Source organism: Cryphonectria parasitica (assembly GCF_011745365.1).
Source record: "Cryphonectria parasitica EP155 unplaced genomic scaffold M406scaffold_6, whole genome shotgun sequence".
NCBI classification, from domain to species: Eukaryota; Fungi; Ascomycota; class Sordariomycetes; order Diaporthales; family Cryphonectriaceae; genus Cryphonectria; species Cryphonectria parasitica.
In genome coordinates, this window is record NW_024468914.1 from 2,774,269 (window position 1) to 2,801,098 (window position 26,830).

Genomic DNA, 26,830 nt, shown 5'->3' on the forward strand with positions numbered 1-26,830 from the left:
GAAAGCAATAGTTCTCTATATAATATAAGAAAGAAAGAATATTTAATAATATCTATTATTTCTTTAGATAGTAGAAATAGAATATAAATTAGAATTAATATTTATAAGCATATTATAAGAATATTATAAGTTTAAGAAATTATTTCAAGAAGAATTGAATACAGAATTATTAAAATATAGCTCTTATAATTATAAGATTCTACTATAAGAAGAAAAATAATCCAAGTTTTTCCTTATTTATAAACTAAATAAAATATAATTCGAAGCATTTAGAAAATATCTTAATAAGAATCTTAAAAAAGAATATATATAATTATTGCAATTATTAGCAGAATATTCTATTCTATTTATATTTAAGAAGAATAATAAGCTTAAGCTATATATTAATTATAAATAATTTAATAATATTATAATTAAAAATTAGTATTTATTACTATTTATTAAGAAATTATAAGATAGATTGCAAGAAATATAGTAATTTATAGCTTTAAATTTTAAAGAAGCTTATAATCTAATCAGAATAAAGAAAAAAGAGAAATAAAAAACTCTTTTCAGAATATATTATAGATATTATAAATATTTAATTATACTTTTTAATTTAATAAATACTTTAGCTTTATTCTAAGAAATAATTAATTATATTCTATATAAGTATTTTAATTAGTTTATTATTATATATTTTAATAATATTCTTATTTACTCTTAAATATTAAAAGAATATAAGAAATATATAGAAATAATATTATAAATACTTTAGAATATAAAACTTCTTATAGAATTTATAAAGAATTATTTTTATATATAGAAAATTAATTATTTCAGATTTATAATAAAGCTAGAATATATTAAGCTATAGAAAAATAAGATAAAAGTTATTAAAAACTAATTAATTTCTAAAAATATTAGAAATATTAAATCTTTTCTTAAATATATTAATTTTTATAAGCAGTTTATTAAGAATTATAGCTGAATTATATATTCTCTTATAAATCTTATTAAAAAGAAATAATTTTTTAAATAAACTTTTAAGATATAGAAAGCTTTTAATAAGATTATTAAATATATTATCTCAGAGCTAATTCTATATAAAGCAGACTTTTACAAATTATTTGAAATTAAAACTAAGATATTAGAATATATACTTAGAGAATAACTTAATTAATAAAATAATTAAGAATATTTAAAAATTATAAGCAATTTTTCAAGAAAGTTAAATAGCTTAGAAATTAATTATAGAATTCTAGATTAGAAACTTATAATAATAATAAAAGCTTTTAAAGAATAGCAATATTATTTTATTAGTATATAATATCTAATTATAATTTATTCAAATTATAAGAATCTAATTATATTTATAATAATTAAAATCTTGAATAAGCAATAAATTAAATAAGTAGAATTTCTCTTATAGTTCGATTTCAGAATTATATACTGCAAAAGCTTAGAAAATGAATAAGTAGATATTTTTAGCAGAAAATCAGATTATTAAGATACAAATTCCTTAAATATATAAAACATTTTTATTTAGAATGAATTAGAAAATCTTATTAATATATATAAAAAGCTAAATACTATCTTCAGAATCAAATCTTTAGAAAAGAATTCAGAATTAATAACTTTAAATAAACAAAATAGCTATATTAGAAATATATATAGCATATTAATATATAAATACTAAGAAATTAAAGCAATCTATAAATGCATTAGAAGATATTGAAGCTTATTAAATCTTAGAAAAAGAATTAAGAATATTCTATAATAATATAATAGCTGCAAGAAAAATAAAGTAGAAAGATATAAGCTTTACAAACTATTATACTTCTTATTAGTATTTATAATTATTTAGCAATTTATTAATTTAAACTTTATTATTAAGCTATCTTTCTTATAAGAACTCTTAACTAAAATATAATATAATAATATTCTAATAATAATTTGCAAACTGAGCAAATATGCTTATTTTCTTTCCTATAAGAAAAGCAGTATAGCAGAAGAACTTATATATACATTTCTTAGAATAATTATTGCTAATTATAATATACTAAAAGAAATAATTTCTAATAGAAATAGAAAGTTTAACTTAAAATTCTAAACTTTGCTTATAAAATAGCTTAAAATATATTATAGAATATTTATAGCATTTTATTTATAAATAGATAAATAAATAAAAAGAATAAATTAAATTATTAAATAATATTTTTAATATTATATTAATTAGAAATAAAATAATTAAATTAATCTATTATTTCTTATATAGTTTGCTTATAATAGTATAAATATAAGTATAATAAAGAAATTATTATTCTTTATACTCTATAAATATAATTCAATAGCTTATTATAAAGTATTATTAGAAGCAGATATAAAAATTATAAATAAAAGAATTAAAAAGATTAAGAAAGTTTAGAAAGAATTTTAATTAAAATTATAATTCATTCAGAAATAAATAATATAATATATAAATTCTAAAAGAATTAAGAAATTAATTCTATAGAAAGAAAATAAAGCTTATCTATTTTGAAAAAATATTAAAATAATTAAGCTTAATAATAAACTTAATTATAAAAAGTTAGAATTATTTAAAATCTTGCAATAAATTTCTCTAATTAATTACAAATTAATACTATTTTATAAAATAAGAATATATTCAATTTTTTATATCTTATTACTAAAATTAGCAATATAAGAAATATTTATAGATAATATAGCAGAAGTAGAGAATAATAAATTAGAATATAAAATTGAAAAGATTTTTAAGCATAGAAGTATAAATAATATATAAGAATATCTTATTAAATAAAAGAATTATTTAGCAAATAAGAATTTATAAGAATTATAAAAAAATATTGAAAATACTTAGAAAAAGATAGCTGAGTATTAGAAGAAGAAAACTAATATCTAAGATAATTATTCTATTTCAAACCGAAATCCAGAAGCTTTAGAAATCTTACTCTTCAAAAAATCAAATCAGTTTACTATAGAATCTCTTATATCTACAGAATTCTAATCAAAACTCTCAAAGAAAGAATCTCCAGCTATTATAGCAGCCTTCTCAAAAGCTATCTCCTGTATAGCTATAGCAGCACAGCAATGCTTCTTTTCAGCTTTAATATATTCCAACTTTTTTACATTGTTAATGCTGCAACGAACAGCTTGTATCATCTTCTCGTATTACATCTGCTTCTGTTTTCAAAAGCGAAGAATGTCAGGTGGAAAGGTTGCAAAGGCAATGTGGCGAGGTCTTTTCTCTCTTTCAGGGGTATACAACCAGAATAACATTGAAGCCTAAGGAGCTAAGTTCTGCTCAGCAGTGCTGACGTGGCTAGAAAGCCGCTTTATAGCCGCATATTGCTTAGTCATCCGTAATCCAGCTGGCTTAGCTGGCCCTGATCCTTGCTGGCACAATCAGCCCTGACAGATTGTCCCTCCTTATCAGGCCTTGTTCTCAAGGCCTTTGAGGCTTCCAAGCTTTTGTTGCTTCCAGGCTTCCGTTGCTCCCAGGCTTCCGTTGCTTCCAGGCTTTCGCTGCTTCCTAGCTGCTCCTACGCCTTCTCAATGCTTCAGGCTCTTAAGATCTCTCAGTGTTTCAGGCTTCTCAAAGCTTCTCAAGATCCCTCAGTGCTTCAGGTTTCTCAAAGCCTTTCAAGATCTCTCAGTGCTTCAGGCCTCTCAAGGCCTCTCAAGGTCTCTCAGTGCCTCAGGCCTCTCAAGGCCTCTCAAGGTCCCTCAGTGCCTCAGGCCTCTCAAGGCTTCTCAAGATCTCTCAGTGCTTCAGGTTTCTCAAGGCTTCTCAAGATCTCTCAGTGCTTCAGGCCTCTCAAGGCCTCTCAAGGTCTCTCAGTGCCTCAGGCCTCTCAAGGCCTCTCAAGGTCTCTCAGTGCCTCAGGCCTCTCAAGGCCTCTCAAGGTCCCTCAGTGCCTCAGGCTTCTCAAGGCCTCTCAAGGTCCCTCAGTGCCTCAGGCTTTTAAGCCACTCAAGGTCTCTCAGTGCTTCAGGCTTCTCAAAGCCTCTCAGAGTCTCAGGCTTCTCAAAGCTTCTCAAGATCTCTCAGTGCCTCAGGCCTCTCAAGGCTTCTCAACCATCTCCCTCCTTCTCTTCTAGCTTCATCCCCGAAGCCTGTGAAAAAAAAATCTCTTTTTAATCACATTCCAGACGTAAGTCTTCCGAATGCAATACTCGCGCTATATACACTGCTCAGTTGCTACTCCTTCAGCGCTTTATTCAGGCATTCTTCAGAACTTAAAGCTGTTTGATATAGATTGCAAGCTTTTTATTAAAAACTTAGTTTGCAGCTAAAAAGCTTAATATCTAGAATAGCATCTCTGCAGTTATAATAGATAATTATAGCTTTTTATCTTAAAAATTGCTTTTTAGCAATTCTAAAGCTATTACTATACTTCATTCTACTGCTAAATACAGAAGAGTAATTAGTTTACAATCTAATATTTAAGCAACTTTAGTTGCTAAGCAGATATTCCACTTCAGCTCTACATTCTCGCTTGAATAGCAAAGAGCATACTTGTAATGAGCACTGCAGCAATCCGAAGATTCCAAAGTACACAAAAGGGGTTTATGCTAACAAAAGCGATATCAAAATGCCAAGTCCTTGAATACGGAACCGTACAAGTCTCAATAAGCAATGCAAGTATTCACTGCCTTTGGGGCTATCAGAATAGAGAGTAATCTGATACTTAGATTGACAACTGAAGAGCTATGTACGAGATCTATCTAATGGGAATGAACGTGTTCTTATATATCCAGCTCTTCAGTCCTGTTGGTGGTGTTGGTTGTTGGATCCCTTGGATTATCTGAGTGATCCAACTGATCCGGATTACCATGGATCAGCTACTGATCCATTCTAATCCTGTAATCCTAATTCTTGCTTATATAAGCCTTAGTTCTTAAGATGTTGAATTCTTGTTTTTCCGAACAGTTGTTCCGGATATTCTAGCTAGTAATCTGCATATTGGATGAGTTATAATATCATCTTCCTTCTATTGATTGTTGTTTCTAATGATCTTCTGTAAGTATTCTAGCAAGTTATTTGCATACATGATTATGCCTTTCTAATCGAGATGTTGAACAGAATCAACAAATTGTATTCTAATCATTCGATGAAAACTCAAGAGCGCTATCATCTTGCTGAGCTTATTTCTGCTTTTGGTATTGAAATGCCTGCTTGTGCTTATTGTTGAGAAACGGAGGCTTTCTGTTATTTCGCTGAAAACTCTTCTTGTTGTAAAAAGTATATTTCTCTGGATCAAAGCTGTGATACTAGTTGTTTTTCAGCTTCTGCTGATTAGTTTCTTCATTCCTTGGTATTTTCTATAGTTACTGATTTTCTTCTTCAGCAGAACGTTTGATTCATGAAAAGCGCAAGATTTTGAGCGAGAAAGCTGAAGCGGAGTTAGCAAATGCTGCTGCTCTACAAGCCTTACTAGCATTGCAGGCTTGTCTTGATCGTATACGGAAATAGCGAAGGCTGTTGGAGAAATGTGCTGCAGAAATGATTTGTTGTAGTTTCAATTCCTTGGAAGGGTTTGCTGATGAGAAGGATTGCAGTTTTCGTGAAGAGGAGACTCGTCTGATGTCTCAGGAACATCTTGAGATTATCGACTGGAATTTCTTAGCTTTTGATTCTAGCGTGTCTGGTTGGCCTTTCCTTCTGGAGAGTGAAACTGCAGCGCCTGATTCTCGTTCCGGGGCGGAGAGGTCTTAAGTGGTTTTCTTTTTCAATATTCAGCTATCTTTTCCTAAGCGTTTTTAACGTTTTTCTTTGGTTTCTAAGAATTTTCGCTTGCTGGATAGCCTTTCCATTTGATGAGATATTTCCTTGTATTGTCTGTACTTCTGTGCTTGAGGATCTTCTCTATCTCATACTCTGGTTTATTGTTTTCTACTTTCGCTGTGTTGTCTGTTAGTGTTTCCTGTGCTGCTGGTTCCAGCAGTGAGATATGGAAAACCGAGTGTATTCTTATCCTATGAGATAATGCTAACTTGTAGTTAACTAAGGAAATCTGTTGCAAGATTTTGAATAGTTCCAACTTCTTATGGTTGAGTTTGTTGCTGAGTCTGGTTGTTTTGATGTTTTTTTTTCGAAATAGATAGATCTTATCTTCTTTCTGTAGAATTGATTTCTCAATTCTTTTGGAGTTTTGTTATGACCCATCCAACATGCAGGTCACAGAACAGGTCATGAGTAACAGGGACCAGGTGTCAAGGATTCAACGTCCTAACAAAGCATTGATTACATGATCCAGGGTTAGGGTTATTAGCGGATAGATACAGTCAACGTTTATCCCGTCGATGAGGAAATCGATGGAGTTAACATCGATCCTATCTATCCGAACTGAAGAACCAAGTATATAAAGGTTTACATTTCCTACTATTAGATAGATTTCCTTCAGATAGTTCTTCAGTTATCAATCTAAATATTCAGTTTCATATACTAAGTAGCTTCAAAAGCAGTAAACACTTGCATCACTTATTAGAACTTGTACAGTTCCGTATTCAAGAACTTAATACTTTAATACCGCTCTTGTTAGCATAAATCCCTTCGTATACTTAGGAATCTTCGAATTGCTGCAGTACTCATTACATTTTGATAATTCTTATTCAAGAATAGTTTAGTATTATCCCTTGAGCAATACGGAATACAATAGCTCCTCCAGGAATCCCTTCATCCTTGCACGCTCTTACTTAGAAAGAACTAGTTAATCAGATGTATCAGCTTATCCAGCATATCCAGAATCTGCACAAACAATAGCAGGCCCAAAGCGCTACTATTGCTAACCAACAGGCTCAGCTAGCTCAACAGGCTCAGCTAGCCCAACAGGCTCAGCAGGCGCAGTTCATTCCTGCAACCACTAGTAGCACTGGAAAAGCATATAAGATAGATAAGCTTGCTATGTATAACAGCAACTAAAAGATGCTGTATGAATTCCTTACTTACTGCAGAGCGTATTTCCTGCATTACGAGACTCAGTTTACTAAGAAATCTGAGAAAGTTATTCTTGCAGGAACTCGTTTCGAAAAGAATACTCTTATTTAATATAAGCTTTCTCTATGCAACTACTTGAAATATCAGAATAATTCCAACATGCATATCCAGGATATTAAGAATATATTTGATTCTTTTGAAAGCTTTGAGAAAGCTCTCAAGGAAACCTTTAATAATCTTAATGAAAAATATACTATAGCTCAGCAGCTTATAAATCTCAAGCAGACCAAGTTAGCTTCTGCTTATATAATTAGATTTAAGCAACTTTCAGCATAATTCCTGTAAGAAAATAAGAATCTTATAGAATACTATTATAAGAGATTTAAGAATAATATTAAAAATAAAATCTTCAAACAGAATTAGCTAAAGAACTTTGCAATATTCTTCAATCAAGCTATCTGCATTGATAATCATCTGTATGAATGATGGATGGAGAAGTCTAAGAAGAAAGAAAGCTAAATTTGGAGATTTCCAGCTAATATAAGCAAGAAACTTCAAAATAAGAATAGCAGTTGATATAGCAATACAGCTCAGAGCAGCATTATGCATACTGATTCTATAGAACTTGATGCTACTAATAAGCAGTATAATAAGAGAAATAGCATTACTTGCTACAACTGTAACAAATAAGAATATATTGCATGCAATTGCTATTAATCCTAAAAGAATAAATAATAATTAGTTTAGAAAGAATACTAGGTGAATATTGCTTAGCGATAGGAATTCAATCAACTGAGCAAAAATACTTTCTTAAAGCAAGTATTGAACTCTGTTAATCACGGAAGTTTTAGCTGAATATTCTGCTATAATAATAACTGCTTAATATATCTCTCGAGTAAGAAAGATTCAGAATGATTTCCTTAGAAATCTAGGCGCTCTAAGCAAATAGCAATAGCAGAGCGAGGATATATGCTTAGTATAACTATAAGCAGCAACAATTCGAACTGCTTCGATGTTACTGAATGAAGCATTTAAGCGCTGAAGGAAGGGCTTAATAATAATGCTCTTTGCTATTCCTCATTACCTATATCAGATATTATAACTAGAGAAATGAATAAAGGATAGTACTCTCTTAGTTATTGATATAAATACTTAAATAATACTGAAAATGCTTTTCAAGCAATGAAAAGATTAAGCTAGAGCGAACGATCTAATGATTTACTGGAGTTTCCTGTGAATAATAAATCAAAGAAGCTTATAGAAAGATTTCTCTTTAGCATTGAATGGAACAAGGAAACAATATAAATTGAATATCTCGTTTATAGGATAGGATTAGAAAAGCTCTTTATCTGTATCTTCTTGCAAAGCATCGAGGTATAACAAGATAAAGATCTTCGGATCAGTTTACTTTATAACTTATATTACAAACTAGCTTGAATCTCCTATATCTATTATAGCTGCAGAATGTACTTCTTAGATAAAATGCAATATAAATAGTTCTCTATTAGAGAATCAGAGCAAATCCTTCAGGCTGTTAAAGAATAGAAACTCCGCTTCAGAGAGATTCTCAACAAATAATATTATAATGCATATATTGAGCTATCAGATGATTGCTTCATGCAATATATAAATAAAAAGATAGAATGATGATAATGCAGAACAATACTCTGTACAATTCATATTAATAATAAAGTTTGCAACTAGCATTAACAGAAGAAAGACTAGGAATAACAATGATATAAGCAAAAGCAAGCTAAGAAGCTTGCTTAAGAAGTAGCGAAGCAAGCTTAGAAGAACAAGCAGTTCTCAACAAATCTAAAAGAACAGAATCGCTTGTAAAGAGACTGCAGACAATCAGACTAGAATAATTCCTATATAGAGTTTTCAAGGCAGATTACGCTTATATCAAGTTCGATATATATATTCAAGAATACAAATACAGCATACTATTGAATAGTAGTGCTCAGAGAAACTTCATATCCCTATATATCATTAATCAGGTATAATTACAATGGAGATGGAAGAGATACTTATACACTCTTAGCACTATAGAAGGATAATCTGTTGCATATAATCAAGAAGTAATCGATAAGAAGACTGATTATCTATTTATCTTGATTCAAGAATGCTGTCAGATGGAAAGGTTGCAAAGGCAATGTGGCGAGGTCTTTTCTCTCTTTCAGGGGTATACAACCAGAATAACATTGAGGCCTAAGGAGCTAAGTTCTGCTCAGCAGTGCTGACGTGGCTAGAAAGCCGCTTTATAGCCGCATATTGCTTAGTCATCCGTAATCCAGCTGGCTTAGCTGGCCCTGAGCCTTGCTGGCACAATCGGCCCTGACAGATTGTCCCCCCTTATCAGGCCTTGTCCTCAAGGCCTTTGAGGCTTCCGAGCTTTCGTTGCTTCCAGGCTTCCGTTGCTCCCAAGCTTCCGTTGCTCCCAAGCTTCCGTTGCTTCCAGGCTTTCGCTGCTTCCTAGCTGCTCCTACGCCTTCTCAATGCTTCAGGCTCTTAAGATCTCTCAGTGCTTCAGGCTTCTCAAAGCTTCTCAAGATCCCTCAGTGCCTCAGGTTTCTCAAAGCCTCTCAAGATCTCTCAGTGCCTCAGGCTTCTCAAGGCCTCTCAAGGTCTCTCAGTGCCTCAGGCTTCTCAAGGCCTCTCAAGATCTCTCAGTGCCTCAGGTTCCTCAAGGCCTCTCAAGATCTCTCAGTGCTTCAGGTTTCTCAAAGCCTCTCAAGATCTCTCAGTGCTTCAGGCCTCTCAAGGCCTCTCAAGGTCTCTCAGTGCCTCAGGCCTCTCAAGGCCTCTCAAGGTCTCTCAGTGCCTCAGGCCTCTCAAGGCTTCTCAAGATCTCTCAGTGCCTCAGGCTTCTAAGCCACTCAAGGTCTCTCAAGATCTCTCAGTGCCTCAGGCCTCTCAAGGCCTCTCAAGGTCTCTCAGTGCTTCAGGCCTCTCAAGGCCTCTCAAGATCTCTCAGTGCCTCAGGCTTCTAGGCCACTCAAGGTCTCTCAAGATCTCTCAGTGCCTCAGGCCTCTCAAGATCTCTCAGTGCTTCAGGTTTCTCAAAGCCTCTCAAGATCTCTCAGTGCTTCAGGCCTCTCAAGGCCTCTCAAGGTCTCTCAGTGCCTCAGGCCTCTCAAGGCCTCTCAGTGCCTCAGGCCTCTCAAGGCTTCTCAAGATCTCTCAGTGCCTCAGGTTCCTCAAGGCCTCTCAAGGTCTCTCAGTGCCTCAGGCCTCTCAAGGCCTCTCAAGGTCTCTCAGTGCCTCAGGCCTCTCAAGGCTTCTCAAGATCTCTCAGTGCCTCAGGTTCCTCAAGGCCTCTCAAGGTCTCTCAGTGCCTCAGGCCTCTCCACCATCTCCCTCCTTCTCTTCTGGCTTCGTCCCCGAAGCCTGTGAAAAAAAAATCTCTTTTTAATCACATTCCAAACGTAAGTCTTCCGAGTGCAATACCCGCGCCATATACGCTGCTCAGTCGCTGCTCCCTCAGCGCTTTATCCAGGCACTCTTCAGAACTTAAAGCTGTTTGATGTAGGTTGCAAGCCTTCCACCAGGGACTTGGTTTGCAGCCAAGGAGCCCAGCATCCAGAACAGCGTCCCTGCAGCTATAACGGATAATTATAGCTTTCCGTCTTGAGAGTTGCTCTCTAGCAACTCTGAAGCCGTTGCCACGCTTCGCTCCACCGCTAGGCGCAGAAGGGTAATTGGTTCGCAACTTAATACCCAAGCAACTTCAGTTGCCAAGCGAACACTCCGCTTCAGCTCTGCGCTCTCGCTCGAATAGCGAAGAGCACACTCTCGAAAACAGAAGATACTCAGATCTACTGCTTGCTCACTCTGCTCTCTCGCTCAAATAGCGAAGAACACACTCTCGAAAACAGAAGATACTCAGATCTACTGCTTGCTCACTCTGCTCTCTCGCTCGAATAGCGAAGAACACACTCTCGAAAACAGAAGATACTCAGATCTACTGCTTGCTTACTCTGCTCTCTCGCTCGAATAGCGAAGAGCACACTTTGTTCTAGCTTAGCAACTCGAATGCTCTGAATCTCTTCTGAACGCTTCTCGTACGCTGCTTGCATACTGCTTGCTCGCTGTTTGCTCTAGCTTAGCGACTCGAATGCTCTGAATCTCTTCTGAACGCTTCTCGCACGCTGCTTGCATACTGCTTGCTCGCTGTTTGCTCTAGCTTAGCGACTCGAATGCTCTGAATCTCTTCTGAACGCTTCTCGCACGCTGCTTGCACACTGCTTGCTCGCTGTTTGCTCTAGCTTAGCGACTCGAATGCTCTGAATCTCTTCTGAACGCTTCTCGTACGCTGCTTGCATACTGCTTGCTTGCTGTTTGCTCTAGCTTAGCGACTCGAATGCTCTGAATCTCTTCTGAACGCTTCTCGCACGCTGCTTGCATACTGCTTGCTCGACACTGCTTGCTCGCTGTATGCTCTAGCTTAGCGACTCGAATGCTCTGAATCTCTTCTGAACGCTTCTCGCACGCTGCTTGCATACTGCTTGCTCGACACTGCTTGCTCGCTGTATGCTCTAGCTTAGCGACTCGAATGCTCTGAATCTCTTCTGAACGCTTCTCGCACGCTGCTTGCATACTGCTTGCTCGCTGTTTGCTCTAGCTTAGCGACTCGAATGCTCTGAATCTCTTCTGAACGCTTCTCGCACGCTGCTTGCATACTGCTTGCTCGGCACTGCTTGCTCGCTGTATTCAAGGCTCGAAAGCTCGAAAATCGAAGGCTCGAAGGTCAAAGGCTCGAAGGTTAAAGGCTCGAAGGTCAAAGGCTCGAAGGTTCGAAAAGAATAGTGGTCTGATCGTTTGCTCTGCTCCTGCTCAGTGTTAGCGCTGCTCCTAGGGAAGAAAAAAAAAGATAGAAAGCCTCGCCGGATTGCCTCCTTTAAAAGGGCCAGGCCTCAAACTGTCAGGTGGAAAGGTTGCAAAGGCAATGTGGCGAGGTCTTTTCTCTCTTTCAGGGGTATACAACCAGAATAACATTGAGGCCTAAGGAGCTAAGTTCTGCTCAGCAGTGCTGACGTGGCTAGAAAGCCGCTTTATAGCCGCATATTGCTTAGTCATCCGTAATCCAGCTGGCTTAGCTGGCCCTGAGCCTTGCTGGCACAATCGGCCCTGACAAATGCACAACTAGAGCTTTTTTTAATATCATGGATATAGCATAGCATGAGCTGATTATAGAGCTTCCATAGCTTAAGGAGCACAATTCTCGAATTGATTGAGCTAATAGCTAGCTCTCATGGGAATAAGCTGTATCCAGAGAGATAGTTATAATCAACAGTGCAGAATTGAAGCTAGTAGTTGAAGAATACTTAGGAAAAGAAGCTTTATACAACTTCATACATATTTTCAAGTTAGCAGAGCTAGCAGTTCAAGAAGAAGAATCTAGTAATAAGCAAATCCAAATAGTGCTAGGATGCTAATAGGTTAGCAAAACAATGGAAGCAAGATTCTCAGCAAGTCGGTTTGCTCCGGAGCAACAAGAAAAGACTTCAGAATGTAAATTGTAAATCTATATAGGAAAAATCTCGAAACCAGGCTTTTAAGCAGCTGCTCCAGCTCGGAATAAATGCTTAAGACTCTCAAAAACGTTATCAAAAACAATGAATGAAAAGAAGCATGCTTAATAGTACTTACTATTCCTCCAGATAGCAGAAACAGCATAAGAATCAGAACTAATACTTGCAAATATACTATAAGAATATTACAAGTTCAAGAAACTATTTCAGAAAGAATTGGATATAGAATTGCTAGAATATAGCTTATACAATCATAAGATCCTACTACAAGAAAGGAAATAGCTCAAATTCTTTCCTATTTATAAATTAGATAAAGCATAACTAGAAATACTTAGAAAGTATCTTAATAAGAATCTTAAGAAAGAATATATATAATTATTGCAATTATTAGCAGAATATTCTATTCTATTTATATTTAAGAAAAACAGCAAGCTTAAGCTATATATTAATTATAAGCAATTTAATAATATTATAATCAAGAACTAATATTTGTTACTACTTATTAAGAAACTACAAAACAAGTTGCAAGAAGTATAGTAATTCACAGTTCTAAACCTAAAAGAAGCTTACAATCTAATCAGAATAAAAAAAGAAAAAGAATGGAAAACTGCTTTCAGAATACGCTATAAATACTACAAATATTTGATTATACTCTTTAGTTTAACAAATATCTCAGCTTTATTCCAGAAAATGATTAATTATATTCTATGCAAGCATCTGAATCAGTTCATCATTGCTTATCTCAATAATATTCTTATCTACTCTCGAATATCTGAAGAATATAAGAAATATGTGGAAACAGTATTGCAAATGCTTCAAGATGCAAAACTCCTTGTAGAATCTGCAAAGAATCACTTTTACATACAAAAGATTAACTATCTCGGATTTATAATCAAGCTAGAATGCATTAAGCTATAGAAAGATAAAATAGAAGCTATTAGGAATTAGCTAATTCTTAGAAATATCAGAGATATTAGGTTTTTTCTCGAATATATTAACTTCTATAAGCAGTTCATCAAGAACTACAGCTGGATTGCATATTCTCTTACAAATCTTATTAAAAAAGAATAGCTTTTCAAATAAATCTCCAAGATACAAGAAGCTTTTAATGAAATTATTAAGTACATTACCTTAGAACTAGTTCTATATAAAGTAGATCCTTACAAACCCTTTGAAGTTAAGATTAATATATCAGAATATATATTCGAAGAATAACTTGATTAGCGAGATAACTAAGAACGTTTAAGGATTATAAGCAACTTTTCAAAGAAGTTGAATAGCTTAGAAATTAATTATAGAATCCCTAATTAGAAACTTATAGCAATAATAAAAGCTTTCAAGGAATAGCAATACTATCTTATTAGCATATAATATTCAATTATAATTCACTCGAATTACAAAAATCTAACTATATTCATAATAATCAAGGTTTTAAATAAGCAATAAATTAGATAAGCAGAATTCCTCTTACAGTTCAATTTTAAGATTATATACTGCAAAAGCTTAGAGAACGGATAAGCAGATGCTCTTAGCAAAAGATTAAACTATCGAAATGCAGATTCCTCGGATATACAGAACATCTTCGCTCAAAACGAATTAGAGAATCTTATTAATGCATACAGAGAACTGAATGCTATTTTCAAGATTAAATTCTTAGAAAAGAATTCAGAATTGATAATTCTAGATAAATAAGATAACTATATCAAGAATATATATAGTGCATCAGCATATAAGCATTAGAGAATCAGAGCAATCTACGAATGCATTAAAAGATACTAAAATCCATCAGATCTTAGAAAAAGAATTGAGAATATCTTATAATAATGCAATAGCTGCAAGAAAAATAAAGTAGAAAAATATAAGCTTTACAAACTACTGCATTCCTTATTAATACTTACAACTATTTAGCAATTCATCAGTCTAAACTTCATTATCAAGCTATCTTTCTTATAAGAACTCTTAATTAAGATGCAATATAATAGCATTCTAGTAATAGTTTGCAAACTGAGCAAGTATGCTTATTTTCTCCCTTATAAGGAAAGCAGTATAGCAGAAAAACTTGCATATGCATTCCTCAGAATAATTATTGCTAATTATAATATGCTAAAGAAAGTAATCTCTGATAGAAATAGAAAGTTCAACTCAAAGTTTTGGATTTCGCTTATAAAACAGCTCGGAATACACTATAGAATGTTTACAGCATTTCATCTACAGATAGATGAATAAACAGAAAAAATAAATCAGATTATTGAATAGTATCTTCAATACTATATTAACTAGAAATAAAACAACTAAGTTGATTTATTATTTCTTGCACAGTTTGCTTATAACAGCATAGATATAAGTATAACAAAGAAGTTACTATTCTTCATATTCTATAAATACAATTCAATAGCTTATTATAAAGTATTGCTAGAAGCAGATGCAGAAGCTGCAGATAAAAGAGTTAAGAAGATTAAAAAAGTTCAGAAGGAATTCCGATTAGAACTACAATTTATTCAGAAACGAATAGTATAATATGCAAACTCTAAAAGAATTGAGAAACTAATCCTATAGAAGGAAGATAAGGTTTATCTACTTCGGAAAAACATTAAAATAATCAGATCTAGCAACAAACTCGATCATAAGAAGCTAGAACTATTCAAAATCTTGCAACAGATTTTCCCAGTTAATTACAAATTAGCATTATCTCATGAAATGAGAATATACTCAGTTTTCCACATTTCACTGCTGAAACTAGCAGCACAGGAAATATTAGCAGATAATATAGTAGAAGTGGAAAATAATGAATCAGAATATGAAGTAGAGAAGATTCTTAAGCATAGAAGCACAGATAATATAAGAGAATATCTCATTAAATGGAAAAATTACTTAGCAAGCGAAAATTCTTAGGAACTGCAGAAAAATGTTAAAAATACTCAGGAAAAGATAGCTGAATATTGGAAAAGAAAAGCTAGCATCTAAAATAATCGCTTCGCCCCGAATCAAGATCCAAAAGCCTCAGAAACCTCGCTCTTCAGAAAACCCAACCAATCCATTACTGCATTCCTCACATTTACAGAATTCCAGTCAAAACCCTCAAAAGAAGAATCTTCAGTAATTACAGCAGATTTCTCTGCAACTACAGAACGAACCCTGGCAGCAATGCAAGCCTGCTCCTCTGCCTCCATCCTTTCCAACTCCTCTACATTATCAATTTCCCAACGAACAGCGCACATCATCTTTTCATATCACATCCTTTTCTGCTTGCACAGCTTAAGAAGTTTAGCATTCAGCTCAGCAGCCTTCTTTTTAATCATCTCCATCTCCATCTTCAAACAATAATATTAAGCAGTCACACAATTCAATTATACAAGCATTAGGCTACAAACATTGCAATTTAACAAACTCAGATATATGCAGATTTAATAGCAGGAAGATTCGGATTTAGCAATCTTGCATTCAGCTAAAAGATTATAATCTTCACAGTATAAGCAAAGCATAAGCAAAAGAGAACCGAAAGTAGCTATAGCAGAAAGAAGGAACGATTTCTGCAAAGAACGAGAATAAGGCTTAGCAATACAACGAGAACTGACTCTGTTCAATATCTCGATTAGAAAAGCAAAATCACGGATGGAAGATTTGCTAGAATACTTACAAAAGATTATTAGAAATAATAACTAATAGGAAGAAGATAATATTATAATCCATCCAATATGCAGATCACAAAATAGATCATGAATAACAGAGACTAGATATCAAGAATTCAATATCCTAATAAAGCATCGATTATATAATCCAAGATTAGAATTATTAGCAGATAAATATAGTTGATATCTATCCCATCAATAAGAAAATTAATGGAATCGATATCAATCCTATCTATCCGAACTAAAGAACTAAGTATATAAAGGTTTACATTTCCTACTATTAGATAGATTTCCTTTAGATAGTTCTTCAGTTATCAATCTAAGTATTCAGTTTCATATACTGAGTAGCCCCAAAGGCAGTAAACACTTGCATCGCTTATTAGGACTTGTACGGTTCCGTATTCAAGAACTTAACACTTTAATACCGCTCTTGTTAGCATAAACCCCTTCGTATACTTAGGAATCTTCGGATTGCTACAGTGCTCATTACAAGTTTGCATACTGTATTATTCATTCTTGAATGAATTGTAATTCTGATCGGAGTTCTTTTTGAACTTTCTTAATCTTTTTAATCTTTTTATCTGCAGCTTCTATATCTGCTTCTAGCAGTGCTTTGTAATAAGCTGTTGGATTATATCTGTAGAGTATGAAGAATAGTAACTTCTTTGTTATACTTATATCTGCATTGTTATAAGCGAATTATGCAAGAAGCAATAGATCAATCCAGTTGTTCTGTTTCTGATTAATATAGTATTGAAGATATTGTTTAATAATCTGATTTATTCTTTCTATCTGTTTATTTGTTTGTAAGTAAAATATTATAGATATTTTGTAGTATATTCTGAGCTGTTTTATAAGTAAAGTTCAAAATTTTGAGTTGAACTTTCTATCTTTATTAGAGATTATTTCTTCTAGTATGCTATAATTAGCAATGATTATTCTGAGAAATGCATATGCAAGTTCTTCTGCTATATTGCTTTCTTTATAAGAAAGAAAATAAGCATACTTGCTTAGTTTGCAAACTATTATTAGAATGCTATTATATTGTATCTTAGTTAAGGATTTTTGTAAGAAAGATAGCTTAATAATGAAGTTTAGATTGATGGATTGCTAAATAGTTGTAAGTATTAGTAAGAAGTGCAGTAGTTTGTAAAGCTTGTATTTTTCTGCTTTATTCTTCTTGTAGCTATTGCATTATTATAGAATGCTTTCAATTCTTTTCCTAAGATCTGATAGATTCTAGTATCTTTTGATACATTCATAGATTACTTTAATTCCCTGGTATTCGTATGCTGGTATATTATATATATTTTTGATATAGTTATTTTATTCATTCGGAGTTATTAATTCTGAATCTCTTTCTGAAGATTTGATTCTAAGAGCAATATTTAGTTCTCTATGTATATTAACAAGATTTTCTGATTTATCTTGAGTAAAGATATTCTATATATTCGAAGAATCTATATTTCAATAGTCTGATTTTCTACTAAGAGCATTTGCTTGTTCGTTTTCTAAGCTTTTGCAGTATATAATCTTGAAATTGAATTATAAGAGGAATTCTGCTTATCTAACTTATTGCTTATTCAAAATCTTAGTTATTATAAATATAGTTAGATTCTTATAATCTGAGTGAATTATGATCGAATATTGTATGCTAATAAGGTAGTATTGCTACTTCTTAAAAGCTTTTATTATTGCTATAAGTTCCTAATTAAGAATTCTGTAGTTGATTTCTAAGCTATTCAACTTCTTTGAGAAGTTGCTTATAATTCTTAAATGCTCTTAGTTATCTTGTTAATCAAGTTGTTTCTCGAATGCATATTTCAATATATTGGTTTCAATTTCAAAGGGTTTATAGAAATCTGCTTTATATAGAATTAGCTCTGAAGTAATATGCTTAATAATCTTATTAAAAGCTTCTTATGCTTTGAGATTTCATTTAAAGAATTATTCTTTCTTAATAAGATTTATAAGAGAATATGCAATTTAGCTGTAGTTCTTAATAAACTGCTTATAGAAGTTAATGTATTCAAGAAAAAATCTAATATTTCTAATATTTCTGGAAACTAGCTAATTTCTAATAGCTTCTATTTTGTTTTTCTGTAGCTTAATATATTCTAGCTTGATTGTAAATCCGAGGTAGTTAACTTTTTATATATGAAAGTGATTCTTTGCAGATTCTATAAAGAGTTTTGCATCTTGAAGCGTTTGTAATACTATTTTCATATATTTCTTGTATTCTTCAAGTATTCGAGAATAGATAAGAATGTTATTGAGATAGGTAATGATGAACTGATTCAGATGCTTGTATAGAATATAATTGATTATTTCCTGGAATGAAGCTAGAGCATTTATTAAACTAAAGAGTATAATCAAATATTCGTAATATTCGTAGCATGTTCTAAAAGCAGTTTTCCATTCCTTTTCTTTCTTTATTCTGATTAGATTATAAGCTCTTTTTAGATTTAGAGCTGTAAACTATTATACTTCTTGCAATCTATCTCGTAGTTCCTTAATAAGTAGTAATAAATATTAGTTCTTGATTATAATATTATTAAGTTGCTTATAATTAATATATAGCCTAAGCTTGCTGTTTTTCTTAGATACAAACAGAATAAGATATTCTGCTAATAATTATAATAATTATATATATTCCTTCTTAAAGTTCTTATCGAAATACTCTCTGAGTATTTCTAATTATACTTAATTTAGTTTATAGATAAGGAAGAATTTGAGCTATTTCTCTTCTTGTAGCAGGATCTTATGATTATATAAGCTATATTTTAGCAATTCTATATTCAATTCTTTCTGAAATAGTTTCTTAAACTTATGATATTCTTGTAGTATATTTGCAAGTATTGATTCTGATCTATATACTGTTTCTGCTATCTGGAGAAATAGTAGGTATTGTTAAGCGTGCTTCTTTTTATTCGTTGTTTTTGGTAATGTTTTTGAAAGCTTTGAGCGTTTGCTCCAAGCTGAACTGAGCGCTCAAAAGCTTGATTTCGAAGTTTTTCCTGTATAAGTTTACAATTCACTTTCTAAAGCTTATTCTTGTTGCTTTGGAGCGAATTAATATACTGAGAGTTTTGCTTGCATTATTTTATTAATCTGCTAGCGCTCTAGCATTATTTAGATTTACTTATTACTAGATTTTTTTCCTTAAACTGCCAGCTCTGCTAACTTGAAGATATACGTGAAGTTGTGTGAAGCTTCTTTTTCTGAGTATTCTTCAATTACTAGCTTCAATTCTGTGCTGTTGATTGTAACTATCTCTCTGGATACAGCTTATTCTCATGAGATCTAGCTAGTAGTTCAATTGATTTGAGGATTATACTTCTTGAGCTATGAAAGTCTTACAATCAGCTTATGCTATGCTATATTCATAATATTAAAGAAAGCTCTGATTATATATTCTTGGATTAAGATAAATAGATAATCAGTTTTCTTATTAATTACTTCTTAGTTGTATGTAATAGATTGTTCTTTTATGATGCTGAGAGTATATAAGCATTTCTTTCATCTCTATTGTAGTTATGCTTAATTGATGATGTATGAAGATATGAAGTTTCTTTGAGCGCTACTGTTTAATAGTGTGCTGTATTTGTATTTTTGAATGTATATATTAAACTTAATATAAGTATAATCTGTTCTAGAAGCTTTATATAGGAACTGTTTTAGTCTGATTATCTGCAATTTCTTTATAAGCAATCTTATTCTTTTAAGTTTACTAAGAACTGCTTATTCTTCTAAGCTTGCTTTGCTGCTTCTTAAGCAAGCTTTTTAGCTTACTTTTGCTTATATTGTTATTATTTCTGATTTTTCTTCTATTAATACTAGTTGCAAATCTTATTATTGATGTAAATTGTACAGAATATCATTTTGTACTACTATTATTTTATCTTCTTATTTATATATTGCATAAGATAGTTATCTAATAGCTCGATATATATATTGTAATGCTATCTATTAAGAACTTCTCTGAAGCGGAATTTCTTTTTCTTAATAGTCTAAAGGATTTATTCTAGTTTTCTAATGGGAAACTATTCGTATTATACCTTTTCCGAGAAATGCATTCTGCAGCTATAATAAATGCAGAAGATTCAAGCTAATTCGTAGTATAGATTATGAAGTAAGCTGATTCAAGAATTCTTATCTTTTCATGCTTCAATATTCTGCAAGGGGATGCAGATGAAGAGCTTCTCTAATCCTATCCTATAAACAAGATATTCAATCTATATTATTTCCTTGTTTCATTCAATGCTAAAGAAGAATCTTTCTATAAGCTTCTTAGATTCATTGTTTATAAGAGATTCTGATGAACTGTTGAATCGCTTATTCTAGCTTAGTCTTTCTATTGCTTGAAAAGCGTTTTCGGTATTATTTAGATACTTATACTAATAACTAAGAAAGTATTATTTCTTATTCATATCTCTGATTATAATACTTAGTATAAATAATGAAGAATAATGAAGAGTATTATTGCTAAGCTCTTCTTTCAACGTCTGAATACTCTGTTCTGCAATATTAGAGCAGTTCGGATTGCTACTTGTGAGGATGCTAAGCATGCATTCTCGTTCTGCTATTATTATTTGCTTGCAGCGCCTAGATTTCTAAGGAAATCATTCTGAATCTTCCTTACTCGAGAAATGTATTAAGCAGTTATTATTATAGCAGAATATTTAGCTGAAACTTCTATAATTAATAGAGTCTGATACTTGCTCTAAGGGAGTATTTTTGCTTAGTTGATTAGATTTCTATTGCTAAGCAATATTTATCTAGTATTCTTTCTAAACTAATTGCTATTTATTCTTTCAGAATTAATAGCAGTTGCATATAATGTATTCTTATTTGTTGCAGTTATAGCAAGTAATGCTATTCTTTTTGCTATACTGCTTATTAGCAGCATTAAGTTTCATGGAATCAGTATGCATAGTGCTGCTCTGAGCTGTACTGCTATATTGATTGCTATTCTTATTTTAGAGTTTCTTGCTTATATTAGCTGGAAATCTCCAAATCTAGCTTTCTTCCTTCTTGAACTTCTTTATTCATTATTCATATAGATAATTATTAATGCGAATAGCTTAATTAGAGAATATTGCAAAATTCTCCAGCTAATTCTGCTTAGAGATTTTATCTTTAATATCGTTCTTAAGTTTCTTGTAATAATATTTCATAAGATTCTTATTTTTTTATAAGAGTTGTGCTAAGAATTATTTGAATCTAATTATATAAGCAGAAGCTGATTTAGTCTATTTGAGATTTATAAGCTGCTAAGCTATAATGCATTCTTTGTTGAGATTATTAAAGGTTTTTTTAAGAGCTTTCTTAAAGCTTTTAAAGAAATTGAATATATTCTTAGTATTCTGAGTATGTATATTGGAATTGTTCTGATGCTTTAAGTGATTGTATAGAGAAGATTTGTACTAAATAAGAGTATTCTTTTCGAAATAAGTTTCTATAAGAATAATCTTTTTAGATTTCTTAGTAAACTAAGTTTTGTAATACAGAAAATATGCTCTGCAGTAGATAAGGAATTTATGCAGCATCTTTTGATTGCTGTTATATATAACAAGCTTATTCATCTTATATACTTTTTCAGCGCTATTAGTAATTGCAGAGATAAACTGTGCTTGTTAAGCTTATTAAGCTAGCTAAGCTTATTAGTTAGCAATAATAGCGCTCTAAGCTTGCTATTATTCGCACAGATTCTAGATATGCTAAATAAGCTGATATATCTAATTAATCAGTTCTTCCTGAGTAGAAGTATATAAGAATGAAGGAGTTTCTAGGAAAGCTATCGTATTCCGTATTGCTCAAGAGGGTAATACTGAACTGTTCTTGAATAAGAGTTATCAAAATATAATAAGCACTGCAGCAATCTGAAGATTCCAAAGTATATAAAGAGAGTTTATGCTAATAAGAGCGGTATTAAAATGCTAAATTCTTGAATACGGAACTGTATAAGTCTTAATAAGCAATGCAAGTATTTACTATTTTTGGAGCTATTAGAGTAGAGAGTAATCTGATACTTAGATTGATAACTGAAGAGCTATATACGAGATTTATCTAATGGGAATGAATGTATTCTTATATATTCAGCTCTTTAGTTCTGTTAGTAGTATTAGTTGTTGGATTTCTTGGATTATCTGAGTGATCCAACTGATTCGGATTACCATGGATCAGCTACTGATTCATCCTGATCCTGTAATCCTAACTCTTGCTTATATAAGCCTTAGTCCTTAAGATGTTGAATCCTTGTCTTTCCGGACAGTTGTTCCGGGTGTTCTGGCTGGTGACCTGCATGTTGGATGAGTTATAACAATACTCTTGAAAACAGAAAATACTCAAATCTACTGCTTGCTTACTCTGCTCTCTCGCTTGAATAGCAAAGAATATACTCTCGAAAATAGAAAATACTCAGATCTACTGCTTACTTACTCTGCTCTCTTGCTCGAATAGCAAAGAATATACTCTCGAAAACAGAAGATACTTAGATCTACTGCTTGCTTATTCTGCTCTCTCGCTCGAATAGCAAAAGATATACTCTCGAAAACAGAAAATACTCAGATCTGCTGCTTGCTTACTCTGCTCTCTTGCTCGAATAGCAAAGAGTATACTTTATTCTAGCTTAGCAACTTGAATATTCTAAATCTCTTCTAAATACTTCTTATATACTGCTTGTATACTGCTTGCTTGCTGTTTGCTTTAGCTTAGCAACTCAAATGCTCTGAATCTCTTCTAAATACTTCTTATATACTGCTTGCATACTGCTTACTTGCTATTTGCTCTAGCTTAGCAACTTGAATGCTCTAAATCTCTTCTAAATGCTTCTTGTATGCTGCTTATATACTGCTTGCTTGCTATTTGCTCTAGCTTAGCAACTCGAATGCTCTAAATCTCTTCTGAATGCTTCTTATATGCTGCTTGCATACTGCTTGCTCGCTATTTACTTTAGCTTAGCAACTCGAATGCTCTAAATCTCTTCTGAATACTTCTTGCATACTGCTTGCATACTGCTTGCTTGCTATTTGCTCTAGCTTAGCAACTCGAATGCTCTAAATCTCTTCTAAATGCTTCTTACATGCTGCTTGCATACTGCTTATTCGCTGTTTGCTCTAGCTTAGCAACTCGAATGCTCTGAATCTCTTCTGAATGCTTCTTGCATACTGCTTGCATACTGCTTGCTTGCTGTTTGCTCTAGCTTAGCAACTCGAATGCTCTGAATCTCTTCTGAACGCTTCTTGCATGCTGCTTGCATACTGCTTGCTCAATACTGCTTGCTTGCTGTATGCTTTAGCTTAGCAACTCGAATACTCTGAATCTCTTCTGAATGCTTCTTGCATGCTGCTTGCATACTGCTTGCTTAATACTGCTTGCTCGCTGTATTCAAGGCTTGAAAGCTCGAAAATCGAAGGCTCGAAGATTAAAAGCTTGAAGATTAAAAGCTCGAAGATTCGAAAAGAATAGTAGTCTGATCGTTTGCTCTGCTTCTGCTCAGTATTAGCGCTGCTTCTAGGGAAAAAAAAAGATAGAAAGCCTCGCCGGATTGCTTCCTTTAAAAGAGCCAGATCTCAAACTATCAGATGGAAAGGTTGCAAAGGCAATATAATGAGGTCTTTTCTCTCTTTCAGAGGTATACAATCAGAATAACATTGAGGCCTAAGGAGCTAAGTTCTGCTCAGCAGTGCTGATGTGGCTAGAAAGCTGCTTTATAGCTGCATATTGCTTAGTCATCCGTAATCCAGCTGGCTTAGCTGGCCCTAATCCTTGCTGGCACAATCGGCTCTGACAAAGAAGCTTAGCATTTAGAATAGCAGCCTTCTTCTCAGTAGCTTCTATCTCAGCTTTCAAGCAGCAATGCTAAGCAGTTATTCAGTTTAGTTAAGCAGAAGTTAAGCTATGAATATTACAATTCAATAAGTTAAGCTGAATGCATTTATGTAATAAGCACTGCAGCAATCCGAAGATTCCAAAGTATATAAGGAGTTTATGCTAATAAGAGCGATATCAAAATATCAAGTTCTTAAATACGAAACTATACAAGTCTTGATAAGCAATGCAAGTATTCACTGCCTTTGAAGCTATTCAGTATATAAGACTGAATACTTAGATTAATAACTAAAGAGCTATATACTGAAGCTATTTAATGATAATGATTGTATGATTATATATTCAGCTCTTCAGTATGAATTGCTGGGATTGCTAGCGAATCTAGCGATTCAAGATGTAAAGCTTGCTAGAATCGCTAGCAAGTTTAGCAATCCGAGGTATAAAGCTTGCTGGGATTGCTAACGAGTCTAGCAATTCTCTTTTCTTTATAATTCTAATCCTGGATTATATAATTAATGCTTTGTTAGAATATTAAGTTCTTAATATCTAGTTCTTATTACTTATAATCTATTTTATAATCTGCATGTTGAATAGATTATAATATTATCTTTTTTCTATTAGTTGTTATTCTTAACAATCTTCTATAAGTATTCTAGCAAGTTTTCTATATATATAATCTTGCTTTTCTAATCGAGATGAATAATAAAGTTGCAAAACTAAAATCTTCGAATTCTTATTCTAATAAGAAGAAGCAGAAAAGCTTTCTTCTTCAGTTTATTCTTTCAAACAGTCTTGATATGCATCTCTGTTTCTATTGCGATGATTAGGGTTTGAAGTTGTGTATTGTTTCTTCTTATAATTCATTCTGTTATTCGGAGTATATTTCTCAGAATTGTACTAAGTATGATATTCTGAAACTAATGAATGCTACTGAATTTCTTCTTATTTCTACTTAATATCAAAAACTGAAAAATAAGATAGAAGAGTTAAAGCTAAAGTTGATTAAGCTGTGCTAATAAAAGAAGATGTGATATGAAAGAATGTTTCAGGCTATCTGTTGAGATCTTAAGAATCTTGAAGAGCTTGAGAAGAAGAAAGCTGAGAAGGCTAAAGCTAAGAGAGTATATATTGCTGCTGAAGTATAAGCTATGATAATTGAAGAATCTTGTTATAACTCATCCAACATGCAGATCACAGGATAAGCTCCACCAACCAAGGAACCAGGTATCACAACCCAACGTCGGATACCAATCAGGATTACATAATCCAGGTTAGAATTGCTAGCGCAGCTATGTTGACTATGAACATAGTCAACATATTTAAGAAACAACTATGAGAAATTGAAACATAGTTGGGATAGTCAGAACTGAAGAGCTGGATATATAAGAGCACATTCATTATCATTAGATAGATTCAGTATATAGCTCTTCAGTTGTTAATCTAAGTATTTAGTTTCATATACTGAGTAGCTCCAAAAGCAGTGAATACTTGCATTGCTTATTAGAACTTGTACAGTTCCGTATTCAAGAACTTGATACTTTAATACTGCTCTTGTTAGCATAAATCTCTTCATATACTTAGGAATCTTCGGATTGCTGCAGTACTCATTACATTTTGATAATTCTTGTTCAAGAACGGTTCAGTATTATCTTCTTGAGTAATATGGAATATGATAGCTTTTCCAGGAATCTCTTTGTTCTTGTATGCTCTTATTCAGAAAGAACTGATTAATCAGATATACTAGCTTACTTAGTATATTCAGAATCTGTGCAAATAACAGCAAGCTTAAAACGCTACTATTGCTAACTAATAAGCTTAGCTGGCTTAATAAGCTTAATAGATGCAGTTTATCTCTATAGCTATTAATAGTGCTGAAAAGGCATATAAGATGAATAAGCTTGCTATGTATAATAGCAATTAGAAAATGCTGCATAAATTCCTTACTCACTGCAAGGCATATTTCTTGCATTATGCAACTCAGTTTATTATGAAATCTAAAAAGATTATTCTTGCAGGAACTTATCTCGAAAAAGATGCTTTTATTTAATATAAGCCTTCTCTGTACAACTACTTGGAGCATTAGAATAATTCTAATATATATATTCAGAGTATTAAGAATATATTTAATTTCTTTGAAAGCTTTAAGAAAGCTTTCAAAGAAATCTTTAATAATTCTAATAAAGAATATATTACAGCTTAGCAGCTTATAAATCTTAAGCAGACTAAATCAGCTTCTGCTTATATAATCAGATTCAAGCAATTCTTAGCGCAACTTCCGTAGAAAGATAAGAATCTTATAGAGTATTATTATAAGAGACTCAAGGATAATATTAAAGATGAAATCTTCAAGCAGGATTGGCTGAAAGACTTTGCAATATTCTCTAATCAAGCTATCTGCATTAACAACTGTCTATATGAATGATAGATAGAGAAGTTCAAGAAAGGAGGAAGCTAGACTTGGAGGTTTCCGGCTAATACGAGCAAGAAATTCCAAAACAAGAATAGTAGTTAATATGGCAGTATAGCTTAGAGCAGTATTATACATGCTGGTTCTATGGAACTCGATGCAGCTAATAAGCAGTATAGCAAGAGGAATAGTATTATTTGCTATAACTGCAATAAACAAGAATACATTATATGCAACTGCTATTAATTCCGGAAGAACAAATAGCAATCAGTTTAGGAAGAATGCTAAGTGAATGTTGCTCAGCAACAGGAATCCAATCAACTGAGCAAAACCCCCTCGGAGCAAGTATTGAACTCTGTTGATTACAGAAGTCTCAGCTGAATATTCTGCTACAATAATAACTGCTTAATATATCTCTCAAGTAAGGAAGGTTCAGGATGGTTTCCTCAGAAACCTAGGCGCTACAAGCAGATAGCGATAGTGAACC

General features: G+C 32.6%; 3 protein-coding genes across 3 annotated transcripts; 2 read left to right on the forward strand and 1 right to left on the reverse strand.

Annotated features, from left to right (window-relative positions):
- Positions 1–7,051: 7,051 nt before the first annotated feature.
- M406DRAFT_261534 (uncharacterized protein) lies at positions 7,052–7,276 on the forward strand (the record flags this gene model as incomplete). The annotated part of the gene is made up of 1 exon (XM_040917447.1): positions 7,052–7,276. A coding segment is annotated over one exon (225 nt), but the record flags the coding sequence as incomplete, so codon positions are not given.
- Positions 7,277–9,120: 1,844 nt separating this feature from the next.
- M406DRAFT_58051 (uncharacterized protein) lies at positions 9,121–10,728 on the forward strand (the record flags this gene model as incomplete). The annotated part of the gene is made up of 4 exons (XM_040924596.1): positions 9,121–9,777; positions 9,899–9,929; positions 9,966–10,046; positions 10,286–10,728. A coding segment is annotated over exon 1 (339 nt), but the record flags the coding sequence as incomplete, so codon positions are not given.
- Positions 10,729–10,991: 263 nt separating this feature from the next.
- M406DRAFT_323268 (uncharacterized protein) lies at positions 10,992–23,432 on the reverse strand. The gene is made up of 2 exons (XM_040919755.1): positions 23,288–23,432; positions 10,992–11,448 (listed from the first exon to the last, which is right to left on the reverse strand). The coding sequence occupies exon 2, from the start codon at positions 11,441–11,443 to the stop codon at positions 11,210–11,212; it is 234 nt and encodes a 77-aa protein (XP_040774679.1). The 5' UTR covers positions 11,444–11,448; positions 23,288–23,432; the 3' UTR covers positions 10,992–11,209.
- Positions 23,433–26,830: the final 3,398 nt, after the last annotated feature.